The following is a 23,967-nucleotide window of genomic DNA, read 5'->3' as shown; positions in this document are numbered from 1 at the left end:
ATTAGAACTCTGGGAAGAAAAAGACTCTCAAGCAAGTAACTACATTTCCAGAGGTCTAAGAATTCCATGTTCATACACTGATGGCAATGAAAAGATTAAAAAATAAAAGCAGATTTCATTACTCTTCTGATGTGGCAGTTTTAAAACAAGGACTGGTAATGTTAAAAAAAAAAAAGAAAGTTAAAAAAATACATATACTTTATGTACTGCCCCTATCAATAAGACACTTTTGGAAGATTTAGAAGAAATCATAGTAATAATGTGTCTTTCAAGTGGCACATACTTATTAAGTTTTATCATCACCATGAAGATATAATGGAATTAAGATCACTCTATTATGGGATATGAGAAAAAAAAATCTCAGATTCTAGGGAGCAGACTGTTCATATTTTTAGCAAACATGGATAAAGAATGAAAACCATCTCTCAACATCTTATATCTAACAGTTTGCTTTTTTAAAATGTAGCAAATTTAGCTCCATTTTTACAATGAACAGTTTTCACTCGTGTGGCTGACAGACATGGCTTGGGATAAGAACTGGGAGTTCAGAATCTATACTTTCGGGTGATGGGACATACCTGTTCTGATTCTTAAAGCGATGGAATTCCAATGCCCAAGTCAGTAAAAAAATTGGGGCTGGAAAGCAACAAAACGGATCCAAATCTCTGATCCATTTCTGCCTTAATGACCTTCCTGGGGCATTTAGCAAACCATTGGTTCATCAGAAACCAGGAAGATTCCCCCAGAAGAAACACAGGGAGGAAAGTGCAACCATGAGGAGAGGAGACGAACAAAGAGTTAATTCACTCTACCAACCCAATCTCCTTCTCAAAGACTGTCCTCTATGGTAGCCTGCCACGTTCCACCCAACAGCAGCTGCTCATGATAATCAATGTCTGACAGATCAGAGAAAACCCTTAATGCGTCGCCAAGGGGCAGTTCAACAGATGGTATGGTGACTTACAACCAGAATCATTAATTACACTCTCTTATTAGTCCCGGGGCACAGGGCTGAAAATGCTTCCTCAGTGAAAGATGAGCATTTCAGATAAATGACCGTCTGGTACTGCCTATGAAACTCCCTTTAGGATTTCTGGTCAGTGTTGATTTCTAAATCTAAGCCATACTATTTTTATATCTCTTTCCCATCTTCCACTTTCAAGCTGGCTAGGAATATGAAGTTCCCACTAACACTGCCCATCACAGCTCTCGTAATCATTGCAATAACGACATGGGAAGAAGCGCCATCTTTCATTTCCCTGCACAAGTCGAATGACTGTGCTGAAAGGCAAACATAATCATGGCAGCCTCAGGGCTAGCTCACTTTCCGTCCCTCTGGGCCAGAGAGAGTGTTTCTTGAGTGCAGGGTTGGCAGATGGGGACAACCCCCTCCTTCCTTGATCTACTCTTGTTTCCTGTTAAGAAGTGACTAATTCTTCAACTCAAAACTGTCTTCCCTTCCCAAGCCACTGGTTGCAACTCTTCTCTATGTATCTTTGAAAAAGAGAAGGGCAGATATTCCTTAAAAGGAAGCTTAGCTGCAGGATGCAAGCAAAAGTTCCCAGATATCCAAACTGCTGGTTCAGTTATCAAAGAACTGAGATAAACCACCAGGTATTTAATTAAGCCAGACAAATGCATGGAGAGAAACTAGTTCTGGAGCCGCTCTCCAGGGGCATTCAGACAATGTCAACTCAGGGTAAAAATCAGCTCCTTCTCAACAGTTTGAGAACTGGGCTCCACAAACATTATTAGGTTTATGTAGAATTCTAGAACAGACTGCAGACAAAGCTTGGAGGCACACTACTTACTGGCCTTAGTAAGGATATAAGCTGGAAATAAATCTCAATATAATCCAAAAGAAAGTTTTAAGCATTTCCCAAATGCAATCATTCCTTGGCTATGCTGAATGCCTATTCTTCTCAAACCTCAATCTACAATTGTTTTTCTTGAAATATGAGTTCAAACTAAAGCAATGAGACCCTAAATGCTGTGATTTAAGACTTCATTGCTTGCTTTCTGCATTCCACTTTGTTCTTTCCTGGACATATAAAAAACATGACTTCAATTTTCGACTTCGTTTAAATCATTACAGTATCTGATGGATGTTCTCATCGTTTTAAAGAAAAAAATGTGCTAATTAAGGCATAATAAAACCCTCGTAATGTGGGCTCTAGGAAGGTAAACTTGGGGAGTTTGGGTCTGCCTTGCCGTGTACTCACTTCCAGTTTTTTCTCCTTTTCTGACAAAACGTCTTTCTGGTTCTGGGTGTACTCCACCAACATCCGAGCCAGCTGGCGTCGGTCTTCCAGCTCCGCCGCCAGGCGCCCGTTATATTCGGCTAGTAACAGACATGCTTCATCTACTGTTTTTGAAAGACGTTCAGCTGCCTCTTTGTCTAAATACAAGTGAGACCAAAAAGAGAGAGAGAATAAATAATGACACAGGCATAATTGCAAAGACTTCTGGGGGAGGTTAGCAGTTTCTCCCCTAACACCCAAGTCCAAGAATAGGCTGGAACCTGTACACAATGGACTGGCTGGCAAAAAAAATCAAAGGTACTTACTCCTGTCAACAAAATGGGATCTTTCTGAACTTCCTGAAATGAGATAATTGTACAAAGAGGTGAATCTGACAAAGGACTTCAAAATGCCTATTCCTATAAAAGCTCTACAAATAAACAGAAAGATTTACAGTCATATGTGAAACAATATTTCCCCATCTCTGAAAATTTCAAAACTGCTTTCTTCATATTACGTCATTAAATATTCTTTGCATATCTATCTGAAATACAAAGTAAGCGCCCATTTCTTGAGTGTGAAAACTAAGACAATAAAAGCTACACAACAGATTCAGTATCGTGGGCTTTGCTGAGGAGCTGTGGACTCAAAACCATCGCTTTAAAATGGACCTATAGGGACTTCCCTGGTGGTCCAGTGGTTAAGACTTCACCTTTCAATGTAGGGGGTGTGGGTTCGATCCCTGGTGGGAAAGCCAAGATTCCACATGCCTCGTGGCCAAAAAACCAAAACATAAAACAGAAGCAACATTATAACAAATTCAATAGACAAAAAAAAAAAAAAAAGCTTGATTAAAAATAAATAAATAAAATGGACCTGTAAGATTATATTTCTTAATCTGTGTAAGCATTAAACCTCTTGTTCAGCAAAATATAGAGTCTGATAAGACAGAAGCTTTTAAATGCTTTTGAATGTGACCCATGCTAAGAAATACACTTTATATAAATCTATGTTAAAAAAGAAACCAAAGTTTTATTAGACAGTATTTCCTTCAGTGTGTGCAGAGCATTCTCTCTGCCATCTCATTAAAAAAAAAAAAGAAAAAGCTTGGTTATTATCTACCAGACTGACTTCAGGCCTAATTAATGGGTTGCAACTCATTGGGGAAGAAACTGCAGAAGAATCAAAGCATAAGAAAGGGTGTCCTTGGGAAAAAGTGAACCACACTCAACCTCAGAAGTAAGAAAAGACAAAGGATGATTTGTATTTTAAAAATCTGATGTAATTAATTACGTGTGGGGACGGTGAGGTTAACACTTAAGTATGTATGTTGCTGTTGCTGTTGTTCAGCTGCTAAGTCGTGTCCAACTCTTGGCAACCCCATGGATTGCAGCACACTAGGCTTTCCTGTCCTTCACTATCTCCCTGATTTTGCTCAAATTCATGTCCATTGAGTCGGTGATGCCATCTGACCATCTCATTCTCTGTCGCCCCCTTCTCTTCCTGCCTTCAATCTTTCCCAGCATCAGGATCTTTTTCAATAAGTCAGCTCTTCACATCTGGTGGCTGATAGTACTGAAGCTTTAGCATCAGTCCTTCCAATGAATATTTGGGGTTGATTGGTTTGATCTCCTTGCTGTAAAAGGGACTCTCAAGAGTCTTCTCCAATACCACAATTCAAAAGCATCAATTCTTTGGCACTTAGCCTTCTTTATGGCCCAACTCTCACATTAGTACACGACAACTAAAAAACCATAGCTTTGACTATACGGACTTGACAAAGTGATGTCTCTACTTTTTAATATGCTGTCTAGGTTTGTCATAGCTAAAAAGGCTTTAAAGGATCAAGAGAGTTTGGTGCTTTGAAACAAAGCACTAGAGATGCCAGTAGTTCCATGGGATAAACGGAAAGTGAGCGTCAGTGATACAGATTTGTTGCTTCCTCTGAATACAGGCGGTCAAGGTGAGAGAGTTCAGCACAATCATAGGTAACCCAGATTTAAGAATTCCCCACAGAGTTTCTCTGGCAAACAGTGCCTGACTATTAGATGCTGCCTCAATATGAATACTGGAAGGTGAACTGTTGAGGGATTCCAAATTAGGCCTGATGCCAAAGATCAGGTACTTCTAGGCTCCTCGGGGACAAGGAAACAACAGGATGTTCTTGGTGGAGGAGGAGTGAGCCAAAGAGAAAACAAAGGAGAGAGACAGTTTCAGTCACCGAGAGTAAAGAGGACAGCAAAACTTACTCTTCTAGACCGGTGGCACAGTCTAGGAACAAGCTGCTGGGGTCGTTAGGTTGGTTACCTTTATCACTGCTGAACTATTTTTGTAATGGTTAATTTCATTAAAATGTTTCAGGGCCTGCGGCAGAAAATGACAAGTAAAACACTACTTTTTGAGATCAAAAAATAAAATCAATTCTCACACTCCATGAAGTTGTACAAGGGAAATAATTCATTCACACAAGTAATTACAACCCAGAAAAAGAACCTGTGATAGTTTTATGAGCCAAAGAAAAAAATGCAGTTGAAATGTAGCAGTGAGATGCTCACTTTGGGGAACTCACCAGTGGCTACCCTCAAATGCTCTGCCCTCCCAAGTCCACAGACAAGTGCTGTGTGCCTCTTTCAGTCACTTATGCATGGGCACCCCATCTACTTCCTCCAAGACCCAAGTGTCTGGGACTGTCACCTGTGTGTCCCCAGCCGTCTCTCCCTCCGGAAGCATTCCCACTAGCACACACACACACTGCTCTACCTTCTGACCATGGGTCACTCCCCAGCTACCGTGCCACACGCCTGCTCCTCTTACAGCGAAGCTACTCGACAGAGCTGTCTCTCCTAGTGGTCCCCACCCTCTCTCCTACCAGGTCAATAAACTCACTCCAATCAGACTTTTATACCCCAACCCTTCCAAGCAGCCTGACATATATGTGGACTCCTATTGTGTGTCCAACGCTGTTCTAGTAACACAAAAGACCAAAACTTTCTGCCTTCAAGTTTACATTCTCAGGGAGGAAGAGAAATAAATAATACACTATATTTTACTTCTTTACCAGCTGAAGATAACTCTAGAGAACAAAAAGGCAAAGCATTTGGAAGGAGGTGGTGAGAGAACAAGTCATGTGACCATCTGGGGAAGATCATTCCAGGCAGAAGAAACTGTCAAGTACAAGGACCCTTGGAGAGTGCTTGGCAAGAAGCCCACATGACTAGAGTGTTCTGAGCAGAGTGGGGCATGATCCAACTTCTATTTTAGTGGATCACTCTGGTTACTATGTTGAAGACAGACAGATGGCTGGGGGACAAGAGGCAGCAGGGAGAGCAGACAGGAAGCTACTGGGATAATTCGAGTGAAGATGGTGGAGACTCCCACTAGGTGGCAGCAGCGGAGGTGGTAACAGGCGTCAGGTTCAAGCAGTAGTTCGGATCAACAGGAATGACGAGAGGGTCATCTACTGAGATAGGGAAGACCATGAGACAAATTTGGAGGGAAGAGGAGGAGTCTGGTTTGGGACAGGTCAAGTCTGAAATGTCTTTCAGGATATCCAACTCAGTAACACTCAGAGCAAGAGGCTGGATGTATGGGTCTCAAGTTCAAGGAAGAGGTCAACCCTAGAGATGTAAACTAGGGGATCATTAGCACAAAAATTGTTATTTAAAGTCATCAAACAGGATGAAAGGAAATGTCAGTGAAACTAACTAGGGAAGAGAGCTAATTACTCAAAATTAAGAGGAGAAGAAGGGAAGAAATCAACAAAGGAGCCTGAAAAGACACGAGATTAGAGAGGAAGGCCAGAACATATGCCGTCCCAGCTTCCTCCTGCCGCCAGTAACACAGCATCAGAAACCTGGTGGCTTAGAACAACACAAACGTACTATCTTGACATTTATCATCATGGCCCTTTCCTCTATCTTCAAAATGCATCCCTCCAACTTCTGCTTCCCCAGTTACATCTCTTACTCCTGCTCTCCTTGCTCTTCTAAAGACCCGGCCCACTTGACTAACCCAGGAGAATAACCTCCCCGCCGCAAGATTCTTTACTCAACCACATCCACAAAGTCCCTTTTTCTATGTAAGACAATACATTTGCAGGCTCTAAGGATTAGAACATGGACATTTGGGGAAGACCATTATTCTGCCTACCACACCAAGTGAGAAAGTATTTTTAGGAAGAAGAAATGATCAACTGGGCCAAATTAAGAATGGGCAAAAACATATAAGGCCTTGATAAGACTAGTGAGGGGGGCACTCTCCATCCCCCCTTCTGATGTCTATGTCAGAAACTTTGTCTCTTTTTATACTCTGCACCACACACACAAAAGAATGGGCAGAAAACGTTCACCACTGAATTTAGCAGCATGGAAGTCATCAGCCAACACTGATAAGAGCAGTCAGTGAAGTGAAACCAGAAGGGGGAGCGGGGAGAATAGAGACAGATGAGTATATGCCATCTATTTAGAATGTTCAGCTACACAACAGAGAAAGGAGAGAATAGCCAGAGGAATGTACCAGGCCAAGAAAAAAAAATTTTCCACATGGGAAAAAAATATGTATTTTTATGCTATGGAGAATGACCCAGTGGGGCGGGGGCGAGGGCGGGGGAGGGACTAGAGATGCAGGAGAAAAGGGGAAAATTGTTGGAACGTGCCCTTGGGTGGATAAGAAGAAACAGGCTTACTAGGCTAATGGGCTGCTTTAGAAAACAGCATGCTCATCCACAGAAATAGGAAGAAAAGTTAGCCAATGTTTATCATTTGTTTTGTCCAGCCACATACAATTGTGAGTGGTGGCCGCCAGGAGCCGGGGGGTGGATGGGGACAGTGAATTGTTACTTTAATGATAGACAGTTTCAGTTCTGCAAGATGGAATGAGTTCCAGAAATTGGCTGTACAACGTGAATGTACTCAGCTCTTCTGAATGGCACACTTCAGAATGGTTAAGATGGCAAGTTTTGTTAGGTGTATTTCACCATAATTAAAAATAAAAATAAATAAATACTTTTTAAAAGCCATGTAAATCCTTTCCAGTAGTCACGTATGGATGTGAGAGTTGGACTGTGAAGAAAGCTGAGCGCCGAAGAACTGATGCTTTTGAACTGTGGTGTTGGAGAAGACTCTTGGGTCCCTTGAACTGAAAGGAGAGCCAACCAGTTCATTCTAAAGATCAGTCCTGGGTGTTCTTTGGAAGGAATGATGCTAAAGCTGAAACTCCAGTACTTGGGCCACCTCATGTGAATAGCTGACTCACTGGAAAAGACTCTGATGCTGGGAGGGATTGGAGGCAGGAGGAGAAGGGGACGACAGAGGATGAGATGGCTGGATGGCATCACTGACTCGATGGATGTGAGTTTGAGTGAACTCCGGGAGATGGTGATGGACAGGGAGGCCTGGCGTGCTGCAATTCATGGGATTGCAAAGAGTTGGACACGACTGAGCGACTGAACTGAACTGAAACTGAAGTCCTTCAAGTCAGTGAAAACAGACAAATGCAATTACACATGCTGCTAATTTTATGTTAACTTGTTTTCAGTTTTGCAGACTGTGATTCAAAAAGTTGGGTTTTTCCAGGAGACTATAGGGTGAAGGGGAAAAAGAGCAAAAGGCACTGAGGGTGTGTGTGAAGGGGGATTATAAAGATCCGAAGCCGAGTAACAGAACACGAGGCCAGGAGGGGGCTAAAGGTTGGGAAAAGGGGGAAAGATCAACAGCCTGTACACTCAACAGGTTGTTCGATCCAGTGGGTTTGATTGCTGGGGTTGGGGGAGCAGAGAGCGAGCCAAGAGGCCAGGCTGTGTTCTCCAGCTATCCCACTCCTGCCTGAAGGGCTTCCCGGCCCCTCTGTCTGAGTAGCACTGCCTTCCCTCACATCTCCTCACAGCTTGCTTCCTAAATGGAGGTGGGGACGGGGGTGGGGCGGGGTGTGGAGTTCACGCGCACTCCTTCCTCTCGACTGACCACGCATAGAGCGGGAAGAATGTCAACCGCCCCTCCCTGTTTAATTGGGGGTGATCATCACAAGGCCAAGGTGATATGATTAACCATATAAACCCGGGGTTCCCGGCACTGAAGAACCTCAAGGGGGCGTGGCAGGGTACAGTGTAAAAATCGTGACACTGAGCCATACATCTCTTTTTTGTTAAGGGGGTCTTGAGTTTAATGCTTCCCCCTCCTTTGCCCTCCTGCACACACAGTTTGTACCCTGGTTTCAAAAGACCTTACTTAAACTGAGTACCACAGGCTGAGGCACGCTGCATTTCCGCAATAACTCCTCGAGTATTCAAGCTCAGACTATGCCAGCAGCTCCTCTGTTCAGTCTGTGAGTTATGTTTGCAAATCTCAAGACAATAGAGCACCCAGCCCCAGGTGGAAGGTCTCTATCTGCAGACGTTGGCATGTCCTGGGGTCTGATGCACTGGAGATATGTTTCCCCTCCCTCATCCTTCACCCGACCTCTAACTTCTCACCTGTTATTTTTTCCAAAAGAGAAACGTCTTGCACTTCCTGGGGTAAAGAAGCAATTTTCTGTCGGACAGTAGCATCCCCTGATGCAGCATTTTCTAAGTCCTGCAAAGCTTTGATCAGCTCCTCAGTCTGTACAAGGAAAACAAAGATAACACCATCCATGAAGATATGTGGGGATGTGGGGTTTAGAGAAACTTAGCTGGAGTTCAACAAGGTAAAGGCGAATTCTATAAATGATCATCCCTGACATTTAAAAAAGAACCACTGTCCTTACCCCAGAGTGTATACTGAATCAGTGATATGGATTCTAAGAGAATGCACACTGTATTTGTAAGTATGAGGCAGAACACAAATGAAATTCTACATAACTGTGAAAAAATTTTTTTAAAGAGTATGTTTTTGGAAACTTAAGAAAATGCAGTCTGGTTTACACTGCTTAGTTTCAAAGGATGCATGATATCTAGTATAGAACGGCCTCCAGTTTAGAGCAAAGGAACATGTATGAAATGCTCTAGCAACCTGTGTGTTGGCTGTTTAAATGAAAGGACACTACCTACTTCAATTCTTTCCTGGACTTGCTCTACAAAAAGAATGTCACACAGATGACGTTTTTGATTTCAGCAGCCACTACCAAAATTAAATGTGTCAAGCTCATTAATTATAAACAAAGAGGGAAGAAAACAAAAACAAACAAAAAAAAACAAACCAAGAATGCATATTCTGTGTATAGCAAAAAAGGGTTTTTTAATTGTCAGGGAAACATACAACACTGACAGGTTAGCTAGTTCACAATGACCCCCAGAGTACCATGGAGATGGCAGTCAGGTTATCCTGAAAGTTGGTCATTTGGGCTGTTCTCTTGAAAGTTTTCAAATGCAAAGATACATGGCCTAACACTGTTTTCATGTAACTCCCAGGCTAATCTGACATCTTAACATAACACACATCAGACATGCTTTCTATTTACACTGGCCTTACACACACCCACGTGCAATAAAATAAAGCTGCATTAGGCAGAAGGAGAGGCAGTGCAACTCAGTGAGATGTGCATGGTCTTTGAAGTCAGCCAGGCCCAGATTCAATCGAAACACCGAGTAAGTTACTTGTCTCCTTGAGACTCACTTTCTTTGACTGTAAATGAATACATAAATAAACAAACAGCTAAAACGAACCAACCATACAGAGTTCATGAACTACACAAGGGGGTCAAACAATGCAAATATATGGCTAAAAACTCAGTCAATGCTAGCACCTGGTCTAATATTTAAATAGGCTATAGTGTGGCAAATTTGCTGTTGCTAGACAGACTATCCTTAGGTACTAACACGCTGTTTACTTATAAGACAAGCCGTGGTAGAGGACTTCTGAATGTCTTTGTAATATCTACTGCTTTACATAAACTACTTTTAAAGAATATTTTAAATTTATAGGAGTGAAAAAACGCCAAATCCAGTTACTCTGTAAAACACAAATCCATCCTGGAGTGGAGGCATGCAAAGACAAAATCAAGCCTGCTTCACGACGTGGATCCTGCGCCCAGTGCCAAGAGCTGCCCTCTGGTGATTCCATACTCTTGATCACTAGCTCCACCTTGTGGCCAGAACCTTCAACTAGGGGTCACTTCAAGCCACTCGGCCCTATGCTCTGGGGGGTCAAGACATACCAAAAGGGGTCCTGCAGAAGGATCTTGGGGAGAGTAGCTTCCAGGATAGTCGTCATCCTCCTCCTCTTGTATTTGCTGAAAAGTTCGCTTCAGAGATTTCTTCTCCTCTGTTGCTAGAGGAAAGAAAAAAGTGACACACGTGGGTCACTGCAGCCTGAAGAGGCAGGTCAAATGCTAAGCACAATGGGTCACAAGTAAAAAAGGGTAGAAGGGTGTACCTTTCCAGAGACAGCTTAACATTAACCCTAACTGCCACTTATTTTCAAGTGGTGGTCACTCCGTACATTATTGAGAAGAGTCAAAATGGCCTCAGTTGGTCATCTCAGATTGACTCACTGGAAAAACACCACCAGAAAAAAGCATCTAAAAGTGAAACTTACCCAACTATTTCACTAAAAAACCTCATTATCTTTAAAAGAAAACAAGAAGTTAACAGGGACAGTAAAAAGGTAACAAACCTCATGAGAAAATATAATGAAGCAAGCCAACGTGTGTACAATGAGAGACTTTACACTTTCTGGGATCATTTCAGAAAATAAGTAGTCGAGAGAGACCCATCGATAAGACTGTGTCAAAAGCTCTAAAAACAAATACCCTTTAAATCATCCCTTTAAGAACAAAACAAACCTAGTTTTACACTAAAATTTAAAATAACCATTGCTGAGCATGATGATACTACTAAGAGAAATAACCTAAGTCAACATTTTAAAATTAACCACTTTTGAGGCTAACGGATTACATTTTTTAATTATCTGTATCATGTGCTCTTAAATTTTTATGACGGATGTATTAATTCCAAAATCATTCCTTTTGCATTAAATTGGACAATACAAAACAAACGCCAAACAACTGAGGGACATAAAGCTGAATGAGAAATTCAAGTTTGGAAAGTAAAGAAACTACTGGATGCCTAACATGCGCCAGGCATCCCAATAGTTTCTTTACATTTGATCCTTTCAACAGTTCTAAGGCATGGTGTGTCTCCATTTTATAGGTGAAAAAATGAAGACCCAGAGAGGCTAAATAACTCATGTAATGGTATGATTTCAACATCTGTGTCTTTCCCCTGAACACAACTAAAACTTCCTTAGTGCCACACAACTATCCTCTCCTCTTGTTAAGGGAGAGGCGCCATGCACCTGCCTAAGAATTCTGTGAGTTATAAATGGGACACGGATACTTCCTGCTTAATTCAACATTCTCTTCTGGAACCCAGGATGTAGCTTCTGCTCTCTACCTTACATATTAACTGAGCAAACTGCATTTGACGTGAAAGCCAAGTCAGTATCATGGGTTTCATTCTTTTTTCTTAATGCTTTGTTTCCTCTACTAAAGAAGAGAAACAGCAGCATTTGTATGACAGGCAGTCCTGTCTTCGTGCTATTCTATTATGCACAGATTTATTACCACGGTTTGGTTAAATGACACCATTCCCCCAACAACACACTTTAAATTTCAGTTGTCATGGCGTATTTACCCAGAGTAACTGCATCAACAACAAACCTCGCTGCTAACTTCGGTCCACAAATCACTACGTAAATAACAGAAGGGCATCATGATTAGTGACCGCATCACTTCTTTCAAGGTCAGTAACTGGTCACTGTTATTCAGTTCACACACAGGCAACAAAGTGTTTAGTCGTGTTGTTAGTCTCCCAGTGTCAAAATCCACATGACATTTTATAAAAATAAATAATCACAACAGGGAACTGACTGATAAAGATGAAAGAGCAACAAAGAAACTAAACCTAAAATTAACGCTGGAAATGAAATTCACACGAAACATAAATGGGGCTGCACAAGAGACAGCTGGCTGTAGGGATGCGGACCGTTGTCATGTTCTTCAAGAGACTCCGGATTCATAGCCAGAGGGAACTCAGTGAAGGCCAGCTAATCAACATAAATGAAGAAAGTGGTTGTGATGAAAAGAATGACAATGTCCTGGAGGAAGTAATGTTGACAAAATTCACTTTAGAGGAACGCTTAAGAGATACTTCACAACACTGACAGCACAAAGGAAAAAACGTTGGAAACTGATCCAAAGTTAGAAAGGAGTATGACAAAGACGGGAAAGATGCAACGAGCTTTGTTCAAATCACTCTTGATAAGTCTGTTAGAGAGAAATAAACATCGCAACTCATGTTACTAACTTATGTTAAAAATGCTAAGTAAATCTTTACTTTTTTGTTTTCTTATACAATTGAGATCAACAGTGAGTTTTTCTTTCTTTGACAAAAAAATTTTAAAAGTCACAGAACAATTGTAATTTTCCACATTGATTATTAAGATCACTTTGATGGTATTCAGCTTGACCAGTCATTTTTACAGTCCTGCACTATGCAAAGCAAGGATGGCTGTATTTTTCAAACAGAAAAGCTGTAAGGCCATAATTTGCATATGAAATACCTTTGCACACAGTGGCTGCCTAAGTAGTGTGTAGCGTGTGGTATGACCCTGTCGACATTCAGTCACTACAGTGTCAAAGTGGCTATGTTTGATTAGTAGCCACAAGAATGTAAGCACAGGAGCAAAAAAAGAATTTATAGTATTGTTCTGTTCACTTCCAAACACCTAGAAGAGAATGCTGAACAAACAACTGTTAAAGACACTAAAGAAGGTAGAAAAATGTATAAAACTTGAGTCCTTCAATTTTCCAACTCTCATACAGAAATTATTACATATAAAAACCATGTATCACTGGACATCTCAGGTCACTCAGAACCACTGAATTCAGAGAGTGGAAGCCCTACACATACCTATGTCTTCGCTTTCCCCACTGCTCCCCACCTCATTTTTCATGAGAATGTCAAGGCCCATCAGCTGAGGTTTCTCTAAAGCCAGAGAGCTTGTTTAGTAAGTCTGGGTCCTACAGCAAAAGCTTTTTGCCTCATAAGCGGAAGTTCTTGCTGTCACTCACTCACAGCAACGCAAAACTGAAATCAAACTGATGACAATTTTAGGGCTGTTTCCATCCTTCACATCCTGATGGAAGAGGGTGTAATAGGAAGTAACCATCATCATCCTATGTTTCCCATTCTCTCCTGTCTCCACTTAGAGGACCTACTGGAAATAAATTATTTTTATTTTCCCCCACAGGGCTCCACCTTTCCTGAGCTATCTAGTTCCATTATGAACACTTCCACTGGCTCCATCTTCCAAGTACCATGCCTTGGAGAACAGCAGAATCTCTCCCCAAGTCCCAACTTGAAACAGATTCCACACCTGTGAGGAATTCTTCCATATGCCTGCTTTCTGCTTCTTCCCAAAGCCTCTTATCAGCCACCTGTCCTTTCTCATGCCTCATCCAGACTGCTGTCCCATCCTGCCTCTTCCAATCACTCCTTCTCCAGCATGGACTATACTCTGTCTCTCACTAAAGCTGAGCTCTGGCCCCATCAGGCCTCTATTCAAAACCCTGGAAAGGCCACCGAGGTTCAGTCTACTTGGTAATGAGTGGTAATGGCAGCATCACTCTCAGCACTCCCTTTCAACCGTCACCGTCTCCCTCTAACCCCATGGGCTTCTCTTTGAAAGCAGTTGGCCCTGCTACTTTGCATGGCCGTTGGCAGGTACGGGCCTTCCCTCTCTGATAGAAACCTTCAGTACCTTATTCCTTTACAGCCCTACGATGCTCAGGAAAGTGTCAACACACCTGAGCCTGAAACCTCCTGAGGGAAGAGGAAGCACAGTGCTTGGAAAACCCTGGTGCTATGCCACAAATGACCATCCCCACTGTCCTTCACATGAACCGGACTCTCCTCTGCTCATGTGCAGAGTTAGCAGTGAGGATGCCCAGAATCCTCAATTGAGTCACACAACCATTCAAACGACCCAGGCATATGCCAGGCCCTTTCCTGAGTGGATTTCAGACCAGGCACCTTCCGCTATCCATTCAGCTCTGACCACAGCAGTTCCACTCATCCCCTTTTCACACCCTCACTCACTCTGTTCATAGGCAGGGCAAACATCTCAGGGGCACAGTTCCTTCTGTCCTCATCTCGCACACCTTCTGTTCTGTCCTCCAACTCATTCCCGTGTCTCCAGGGGACCTTGCACTCAGCTAATCATCAAATGCTCTGATGACCGAAGGGTTTACAGTATGCACAGACCTGCCTATGGACTAGTTTTTCCGACAGTAAAACTAATTCTAAGGCAGAAAGTTAGCCCGAAGGATCCCCAATTACATTAGAAAATGCAATCATCTACCCAAAAACCTGGACCTTCTAAAGATCTACTAAAAATTTCTAAGATTAAAAAAAAAAGAAAAGAAAGAAAAAAAAAAACCCACAGATTTTATATCACTTTTGTAATGAGAAAAGAGGAAATACTATTTCTAATAGCTCCCTCCTTCTTTGTTCCCTCCCTGCAAAATAAGAGACTTTTCTTTTAAAAACACATTAACTTCTACTTGTGCGGAGAAAAAGATGTGAAGCAAACCGAGGACTGACACCCGAGGCATGGTTCTGGGAGCACCCGACCTGTCTCATCTCGCTGGACTGAACCGCCAGGTCCAGCCCTGAACCCAGGAAGCTAGGCCTAGGGTGTGTGCTCTGAACCACCATGCTTTCCAACTTAAAATACTAACAAGATTCTTCCTACTTTTGCTATTGGCTTGTATTTAGAAACTTAGAATATTAGATATTAGAACTGGGAGGGGGTGCCAAAAAGAAGCCATGTAATCACATTAATAACTTAATATCTACATGATCTCAAGTAATCCTCACACAAGCCTATGAGGTATTACCATTAATAGCCATACTGTACAGTGAGGAACCTGGGGCTCAGAGAGGTCAAATGCCATGCCCAAGGTCACACAACTTGCAAGCGACAGAGCTAGGTTTCATACTCTGGAAGTTTGCTTTCAAACGCTTGCCCTGAAGAGCTAAACTAACTACACTAAAGGTCCAGGGAAGCTGAGTGACCTACTCATGAATTCATACCCTAATTCAAGTCTACTGAATCCATGTGCTTGCAAGGAAAAGTTATGGTGTGAAGAAAATACGCTTTTAAGTTATATAGACCTGGGGTTATATAAACTTACTTATCAATTGTATCTACTTGGACAAAATTACTCTATCCTTTCGAGTCAATACTGTAGATTAAGTATTAATACTGTACTTAATACATACAGTCCTTCAGTACCTAACATAAATTAACAGGAAAAGAAGCCAGCAGAGACAGGAGTTGAATAAATGCTACACCTTTGTACTTCCAAAGTCCACACCCATAGGGAACTGTGTGATTTATGCGGGACTCAAGTAAATGATGACGTTCCACCCAGACAAGCAACGGCCTGAGTATTCCCAAGAACAGAGAGACAACTTTAGAATCTCTGGGTCCTGTACCTGAGACAGGTTAGAGAGTCAATTCCTAGGCAGGTTGATAAGTCCAGGCGTCCCCGAGGAGAGAGGGGTCTGGGGTTCTCGAGGAGGAGATAGGGGTCTGGAATTCTCAAGGAGGAGAGGATAAACATTTTTTTTCTCTACATTCATTAGTCTTAGTCACAGCGTTTTTCTCTTTAAGCCCGGAACTGATGATTACACAACAAACAACTCAGTTTAAACTCTACTAAAAAAAAATAAAGACAATTGATTAATTCAAAAAATAAAAAAATAAAAATAAACTCTACTAAGGATTATATAACAACAATGTATCCGCTTGAGGGCAGTTCTCTTTCCTAAAAACCTTCTGGCTAATCCTGTTATCCTAAAATGTAAATTGCGGGAGTGGGTCTGATAAAATTTTCACCAACTTGAGACATTCTTTTGATGTATTGTAATAATTAAAAAGTATGTAACTCCCTTGCTAACACTAGCAAGGGGGGCATTCTCCATCCCCCTTCTGATGTCTCTGTCAGAAGCTTTCTCTGTCCCTTGTCTTACTTTAATAAAACTCTGCTACACAAAAGCTCGAGTTTTCAAGACTGGTCCCTGGTCCCGTAGCTAAATCTTCTTTGGAGATCACAAATCTGACATTGCTCATCATAAGCTATCACAGGTATATAAACTCAAAAAAGGTCCAGTTCTAAAAATTCCTAAACTCACACATTCTAAAAGATTACAACTGCCAAAGTTCCATAGGAAAATTTTTATTCCAAGGGTAAACTCTTATATAAAGCTGTCTGCAGACAAAGAATTACTCGTGAATTAACACTGCAATATAAATGGACTATTTAAATTTTGAAATAAGCTTCTGGAAAAACTCATCAACATTCTGAAAGGACTGTGTAAAATATTCTGGTAATTGAAGTCTGAAGAAGACAGTGAGTTAGCTGAGACGAATACACACGTTGGAACCTTTTGATACGTGTTTTCATCTTTACAAACTAGAAAAAGAGAAATTATCTTTGGATCAGCATCATCCGCCACAGTAAAGGAATACTGCCTCTATTGTTAATGTCTAGACACTCCAAAAAAAAAAAAAAAAAAAACCCAGAAACCTAATGGAGCTATTTTCAAATCTACTGCTACCACAAATCCCCCAATTAGTCTGACTGCTCCCTGAGTGCATAACTATTTCTCACTCCTCTCTGCTCTTTCCTATACTGTCTAGCAGAGCTGTTTACTCATAGCATATGTCTGGCAAATGTTTGCTGAATTGAAATTCAACACTTGGCTTCAAACATCATCTTTCAGAGCTCTCCTACTTGCCCAAAGGTGTTTTTAAGAAATCAGCACTGTTTACCAATGAACTTAAAGTCAGAGGAGAGAAAAGAATGCCAGCTAATTCCCCAACGCTGTGCAGAACACCTCCAAAGGACACGACGCAAACATGGCCAGAATCTGAAGTAGGAAACATCGTGCTCTTCACAGCGGCCCCAAAATTGCCCACTGTCAACTCCAAGTAAAACAACAATGGTCTGCAGCCTGAAAGCACTTATGCCATTCTTAGCAAGCCTCTAACCTCTAGCTTCACAGGAAAGTTACCCTACCTTAAAACACATATAAACTCAGATCTGGAAGGGATCATGAAAGGTATACAATAAAGAGTTGCTGAATGAATATCATGTATGCTGCTGCTGCTAAGTCACTTCAGTCGTGTCCAACTCTGTGTGACCCCACAGACAGCAGCCCACCAGGCTACCCTGTCCCTGGGATTCTCCAGGCAAGAACACTGGAGTGGGCTGTCATTGCCTTCTCCTAATCAAGGTTAAATTCTATTGCAGACACATGTACAAAATACTAGAGGAACAAGGAGGGAATTGGCTACATGTGCCCAGACAAGCTGGCAAAGATGTCAGAATGAGAGTAGCAATCTTGAAGAGTAGGTTCACCACATACAAGGGGCAGAAAGACATTTTAGGCAGAGGTAACGGCAGATGCAAAGGAAGGGGAGCCACAGAGCATTCAGAAGGGAAGTTGTTAGGAATGGCCAAATATGGTACATGTGAAGAAATGGGAGAAGAATCTGGAAAAGGAGACTGGTTCACATTGTAAAGAGAACACCATGTCAGGACTCAGACTTGATCCTCCAGGTAATGGGTATATATGCAGTCACATGAGAGCTATGCCAACCAGAATTCAATCACAACTAACCAGAAGCCAAAGAACCAGATAATGTTTGGTCTTATTCCTCTTCAAAGGAAAAAACAACATAGCTTTTAAGGACTTAGCAAAATTCACATACATGCATGTACACATTACCTGAGGATATTCTTGGTTCAGTAAAGACCAAAACCAATTTTTGATGACAGCCGACACCCATCAAAAGTACAGCCCCAAACCACATGAATATTTAATGAAACCAAGTTCCAAAAGGGCTAAAGGACTTATTCAAGAGCCTATAGTAGTTAACGGCAAAGATAGGACAAAATCTTACCCAGGGTACTTCCTAGTTCCCTACAACTCTAAACAAGTGTGTTGTTCCTTTCCCTTGTGCAAGGAAAGTCTCAGAAAGGCAGGAGCGAACCAAGGAGAATACAGAGCAAAAGGCAGGGTACGAGATGATGAACAGCATGAATACTAGAATCAGGCTTACACGCTGCAAGCACTACATAAATTCTCACCATCATTTATGATCATCTCTCTCTGAAGAATCATACAATCGCTGGTGGTTCACAGCAACCCCCACTGCAGCTTTTCATATCTGATTCGAAAGTAGGCAAAGACCAAGAGCTGTAAGCATGTGGTGATGTCTCTACCTTTGGGGGGAGGGCTCTTGGAGTCCTCCATAGACAGCTTCAGCTGCTGGATGAACTCGCCGCCATACACACTTCTTTCTTGCCAGATGTTCAGCAATCTTTCTAAAGGTTTTTTACAGCCTTCATCTGCCTCTCTGCCCAGAAAAGATGAAAAGATATATATATAAGTTTAAGATTTTTTATTTTAATTAGGACAGACTTATAAAAAAAAAAACAAAAAACAGAAAACACCAACAACTGACTACATGATTTACATATTTAAAACCAGAAGGAAGAGTAAGGTACATACTGTAATTAATGGATACTCAAAACTTCACCAGAAACTATATTCTTCCTGTGGTGTGTACGGAAGAGAGAGGGATTATGTTACAAAAGTCATCTGTGTCTTTTATCCTCTTTGAAAGGCAAATAGGACAAAAGCCAAAGGCTCATTTTCACTGACAGAAAATTATCAAAAACCAATCATATCAATGGGACAGCTTGCTTTTTAGAATGCATTAACTTAAATCTGGTGCCAGACATACTGCTGGAAAATTAAAGCAGGCCAAAACTTTTTAGGATGAGAAAAAAAATTATTAAAATCAAATGTTTACAATGGGGAATACATTTGTAACAACTCATCAATGCTAACACACCAACACCTCTAACATGCACAAATACAATTGTACACATATATATGTCAAGACTAATCTCAACTTTATACTCACTACCTCATAATTATGTTCATTCCTTGCTAGGTCTACATTCCAGGTTCACACAAAGGTGTTGAGCAGATAATCTCGGAACACACAGAGCATAATACAGTTCCTTGTAATTTATATCTGAATGAAAGAAGCTAGATAGTTTTATTCTTGACATATTACTCTTCTTAAAACAGACCATTTTTCAGGGCAATGACCATAGCTCACACTCAACGTTAGACAGTTGTTTATCACAAAGTGTCAGACAGCAAGTGGAAGTGTGGGGGGAAGACTTTTCGAAAGGAAAACAAATCCCCTCACCATCTGCTGCGTCACTATGAATTGTTCTGTTCTGTGAAGCCCTGAGGGGCTTTACACAAGAAGAGATACCCCGACATCTTAGCATCTAAGTCAATATATAGCTTTAACAAGAACCTCAAAAAGTGGTGAGTGAAAGTCACTCAGTCCTGTCCGATTCTTTGCAACCCCATGGACAGGAGTCCCCCAGGCTCCAGGCTCCTCTGTCTAGGGGGATTCTCCAGTGGGTTGGAGAACCTGGAGTGGGCTGCCATGCCCTCCTCCAGGGGATCTTCCCAACTCAGGGAAGTTGGGAAATCCTGCATTGCAGGCAGATTCTTTACCAACTGAGCCACCAGGGAAGCCCTCCATACCAAGCTCAACTTAGGTGGGCATTTCATCCACCACCAGCCCTAACAACACTTTTAAAACTTAAAAGATGAGCTGAGGTTTTGGCCTCATCTGGTCAGATTGTATTACTTATGAATTATTAGTGGCAAATTTCACTAAATTGGAGGGTCAAAGTACTAACTAAATCAGGATACCTGCAAAGTTAATTATTCTTTTATTCAGCCTTTTTTTAAGTCAGAGGTCAGGATGAGGAAAAGGGGGGGAACTTTCCACTCATAGCTTATAAAACAAAGATATGACCTTGATATTTATAAAAAAAAAATCTCTACTCCATCTTCAAAATACATCTAGAAACAAATTACTTCTCTTTCTCTGCTATCAGCCTGGTCCAAGTCACCATCATTTCTTATCTAATGACTACAGCAGCCTCATTACTAATCTCCCTGCTTCCACCCTGTCCTCCATCTATTCCCAAGTTTTCAAACTCCAATCCTAACTGTCTTGTGAAGGCAGTTCACATCACTTTTTTTCTCCAAACTCTCAATAGTTCTTCCCATTCTCCCTCAGAATAAAGGTGAAAGGCCTAATCAAGCCAATAAACCCCTTCTCGGCCCAGCCCATCATTCCCCTGACCTCACCTCCTGTCCTCACTCTCCCTTCCTTCCCCAGCAGCTCCCTGGCCTTCCTGCCTCAGGTCCTTTGCACTTCGCCTGGAACCACATTACCCGACACAGCTCAGGCCCAACAAGGGCCCTCTGCTCTCCTCCTTCAGGTGTGTCTGTACGCACAGCACCTTTCCAGTGAATCCTTTCCTAATCTTCCTATTTAAAAGCACACTCCTTACTCCTGCTTAATTTTTCTCCACAACATTTATTATTTGGATGTGCTGTATGTACAGTTTCCCTGTGGTTTATACTCTTTCCATTTGAATGTAATTTTCACAAGGGCAGGGATGTGTCTTCCCCCAACTGCTATATGCCTAAGAATAAACACAATAAATGCTGAACTGCAATGTTTTTAATAAAATTTTAGATAAGTTTCAGTAGGCCAGACAGTTAGCTTTCAAAGACCATTTTATCACATGGAGGTCATTCATGTCAGACGTCAATTCAATTAAATATTCAATTAAATATTCATCTGCTCATTCATTGGGGTTTGTTACTGTGCTTGGAACACACTGAACAAGGTCTAGGTCCTCACCTCTAGGGCTTGATCTCGCAGCACCTCTCCATACCTTCACATTCTAGAACACTCACCCGTATTTTCTACTCAGCATTTTGCTGCCACTGGTGAATGTGACTGTGTTCATGCTATCTCCACTCCCTTGAATGGAACCCCCAAAACGGAACAAGGTGAAGAGCAAGAAGCTGTAATTCAGGTAGCTGAAGTGTACAGGGAGTGTGTGGAAACAACAGAAGAAACTGGAGGGACAGACAGAGTGGCTTGCAATTACAGAGGACCTTATTTTGTTGTTAAGTCGTTATGGCCTTTATCCTGGAGGCAACGAAGTCCCTAATGTGATCAAATGTAGGCTTCAGAAATATAAAGTTATTTTAACTATTGTAACAACAAAATCACAACTAACCAGAGTTTAACTGGTTGGTATTTTAACATGAAATCTGTTCTCTTGGGGCTTCCCTGGAGGTCCAGTGGTTAAGAGTCTGCCGCACAATGCAGGGAATGTGGGTTCGATCCCTGGTAGAGGAACTAAGATCCCACATGCCACGGGGCAACTAAGCCCACGTGCTGCAACTAAAGACTGTGTGCCACAAGGAAAGATCCTGCTGATGCAATGAAGACAGCTCACAGCCAAATAAATAAATATATGTATTTTTTAAATGAAACAAATAAATAAAATCCATTGTCTGCAAATTTTCCTAGAAGAGAAACCAATCATGTCAACAAATTCCTGAAAGGATTGAGGGACACCTACCCAAACACCACCTACCAATCCTGCGGCTTTGGTCTGGTGCTCCATTAAGGCTGATAGTACAGCTGCAGTCTCACTATTGGACAGTGGATACTGATGCTCAAATCTATCATCACCAAAAGATTTTCAAAGGCTTTCGCCACTAAAGGCTAAAGCCGAAAGGGCACTCTAGTTTAATCAGTGAACTAATTAACCATGATAGGCTGATTCCTTGAGCACTATAGTAAAACAAAGTTTTGCCACCTAATGTCCAAAGACAGAGACACAACAGTCAAGGAATCTTTTTACAGATGGGGCTTTGCTGTAAGTAGCTCCAATGAAGTGGAAGTCACTTTAGTACCTGAACTGGATACAACCAAAGCAATAAAATCATTTTATGACAGGAGGAGCTATCTTTTCAAGTTGTACTAATTTCATTCTAATTAGAAACATTTAAGTGAAAAAACACCAAAAAACCCCTTGCCACCTATCAATGAATAAACTGAGATAAGTACATATATAACTTATTTTGTGGAACACAACTTAGTATGTATCTTAATTTTAATTATTATAAATTCAACCACTGAAAATCTGATCTAAAAAGTGAAAAGTATGTATTATACCCATGTGGGACTGCTGACTGAAGTGTCAGCTGGATACCCGAGGGCCCGCCAAGCCAGGTTACAGGTTTTCCTCTGCAGTGCTAAGGGCACTGCCTTCCTTGATACACCCACCGTAGCGCGTGTGTTTCTCTCTAATCCCATGCACAGTAGGCCCATGGCAGGCCTATTCAGCACAGAAATGCTAAGTACCCTCAGCACTTCCAAAAGCACCTCATGTAACGGCAGAGCAGAAACAGTCCTTTGCAATTGTATAGAAAACGTGATGGATAGGAAAGACTGGCGTCCATGCAGTCCACGGGGTCACAAAGAGTCTGACATGACTGAGTAACTGAACTGAGAAATGAGTTAACACGGCAGGCCTGAGACTGCTGCCCTGAGAAAGGCCTGCTCACAGGGCTGGCCATGGACTGGCATCTGGGAACTTGGATTTCAGACATGGTCCCATCACGTCCTAATGGAAGAGGGTGATTTACTGTGCTTAAACTGTTTGTACAAACAGTATGGTTTTATGCTGAACACCTGCTTTTCTTCTGGGAGTCTAGAATTTCGGCCAAGTGTCATCTACCTGGGGGCCCATTAGAGATTTAGTATCTAGGGGTTTTGTTGCGGTTGGTCACAGGCACTTTTGGCCAAAAGAGCATTCTTTTGCATTGCCTTTCCTTGGGATTGGAATGAAAACTGACCTTTTCCAGTCCTGTGGCCACTGCTGAGTTTTCCAAACTTGCTGGCATATTGAGTGCAGCACTTTCACAGCATCATCTTTCAGGATTTGAAATAGCTCAACTGGAATTCCATCACCTCCACTAGCTTTGTTCATAGTGATGCTTTCTAATGCCCACTTGACTTCACATTCCAAGATGTCTGGCTCTAGATTAGTGATCATATCATCATGATTATCTGGGTTGTGAAGATCTTTTTTGTACAGTTCTTCTGTGTATTCTTGCCACCTCTTCTTAATATCTTCTGCTTCTGTTAGGTCCAGACCATTTCTGTCCTTTATCGAGCCCATCTTTGCATGAAATGTTCCCTTGGTATCTCTAATTTTCTTGAAGAGATCTCTAGTCTTTCCCATTCTGTTGTTTTCCTCTATTTCTTTGCATTGATTGCTGAAGAAGGCTTTCTTATCTCTTCTTGCTATTCTTTGGAACTCTGCATTCAGATGCTTACATCTTTCCTTTTCTCCTTTGCTTTTCGCCTCTCTTCTTTCCACAGCTATTTGTAAGGCCTCCCCAGACAGCCATTTTGCTTTTTTGCATTTCTTTTCCATGGAGATGGTCTTGATCCCTGTCTCCTGTACAATGTCATGAACCTCATTCCATAGTTCATCAGGCACTCAGTATCTATCAGATCTAGGCCCTTAAATCTATTTCTCACTTCCACTGTATAATCATAAGGGATTTGATTTAGGTCATACCTGAATGGTCTAGCGGTTTTCCCTACTTTCTTCAATTTCAGTCTGAATTTGGCATGAGTTCATGATCTAAGCCACAGTCAGCTCCCGGTATTGCTTTTGTTGACTGTATAGAGCTTCTCCATCTTTGGCTGCAAAGAATATAATCAATCTGATTTCGGTGTTGACCATCTGGTGATGTCCATGT

At 41.7% G+C, this 23,967-nt stretch overlaps 1 protein-coding gene across 2 annotated transcripts in view; it reads right to left on the bottom strand.

Moving 5' to 3' along the window:
- The window catches only part of RPRD1B (regulation of nuclear pre-mRNA domain containing 1B), a 58,247-nt gene that overhangs the window by 25,057 nt on the left and 9,223 nt on the right, over window positions 1-23,967 (bottom strand). The window contains exons 3-7 of one of the 2 annotated variants that reach the window (XM_068987138.1): window positions 18,545-18,643; window positions 16,993-17,008; window positions 10,371-10,472; window positions 8,710-8,830; window positions 2,223-2,398 (exon numbers count right to left, since the gene is read on the bottom strand). In XM_068987138.1, coding sequence (XP_068843239.1) covers window positions 2,223-2,398; window positions 8,710-8,830; window positions 10,371-10,472; window positions 16,993-17,008; window positions 18,545-18,643 — 514 coding nt within the window. Of the gene's footprint in view, window positions 1-2,222; window positions 2,399-8,709; window positions 8,837-10,370; window positions 10,484-16,992; window positions 17,009-18,509; window positions 18,644-23,967 lie in introns of both variants that reach the window. The other variant, XM_068987137.1, reaches the window with a different exon arrangement.

The sequence above is a fragment of the Capricornis sumatraensis genome, chromosome 15 (assembly GCF_032405125.1).
Source record: "Capricornis sumatraensis isolate serow.1 chromosome 15, serow.2, whole genome shotgun sequence".
Lineage (NCBI taxonomy): Eukaryota > Metazoa > Chordata > Mammalia > Artiodactyla > Bovidae > Capricornis > Capricornis sumatraensis.
This window is presented reverse-complemented; position numbering and strand designations above follow the sequence as displayed.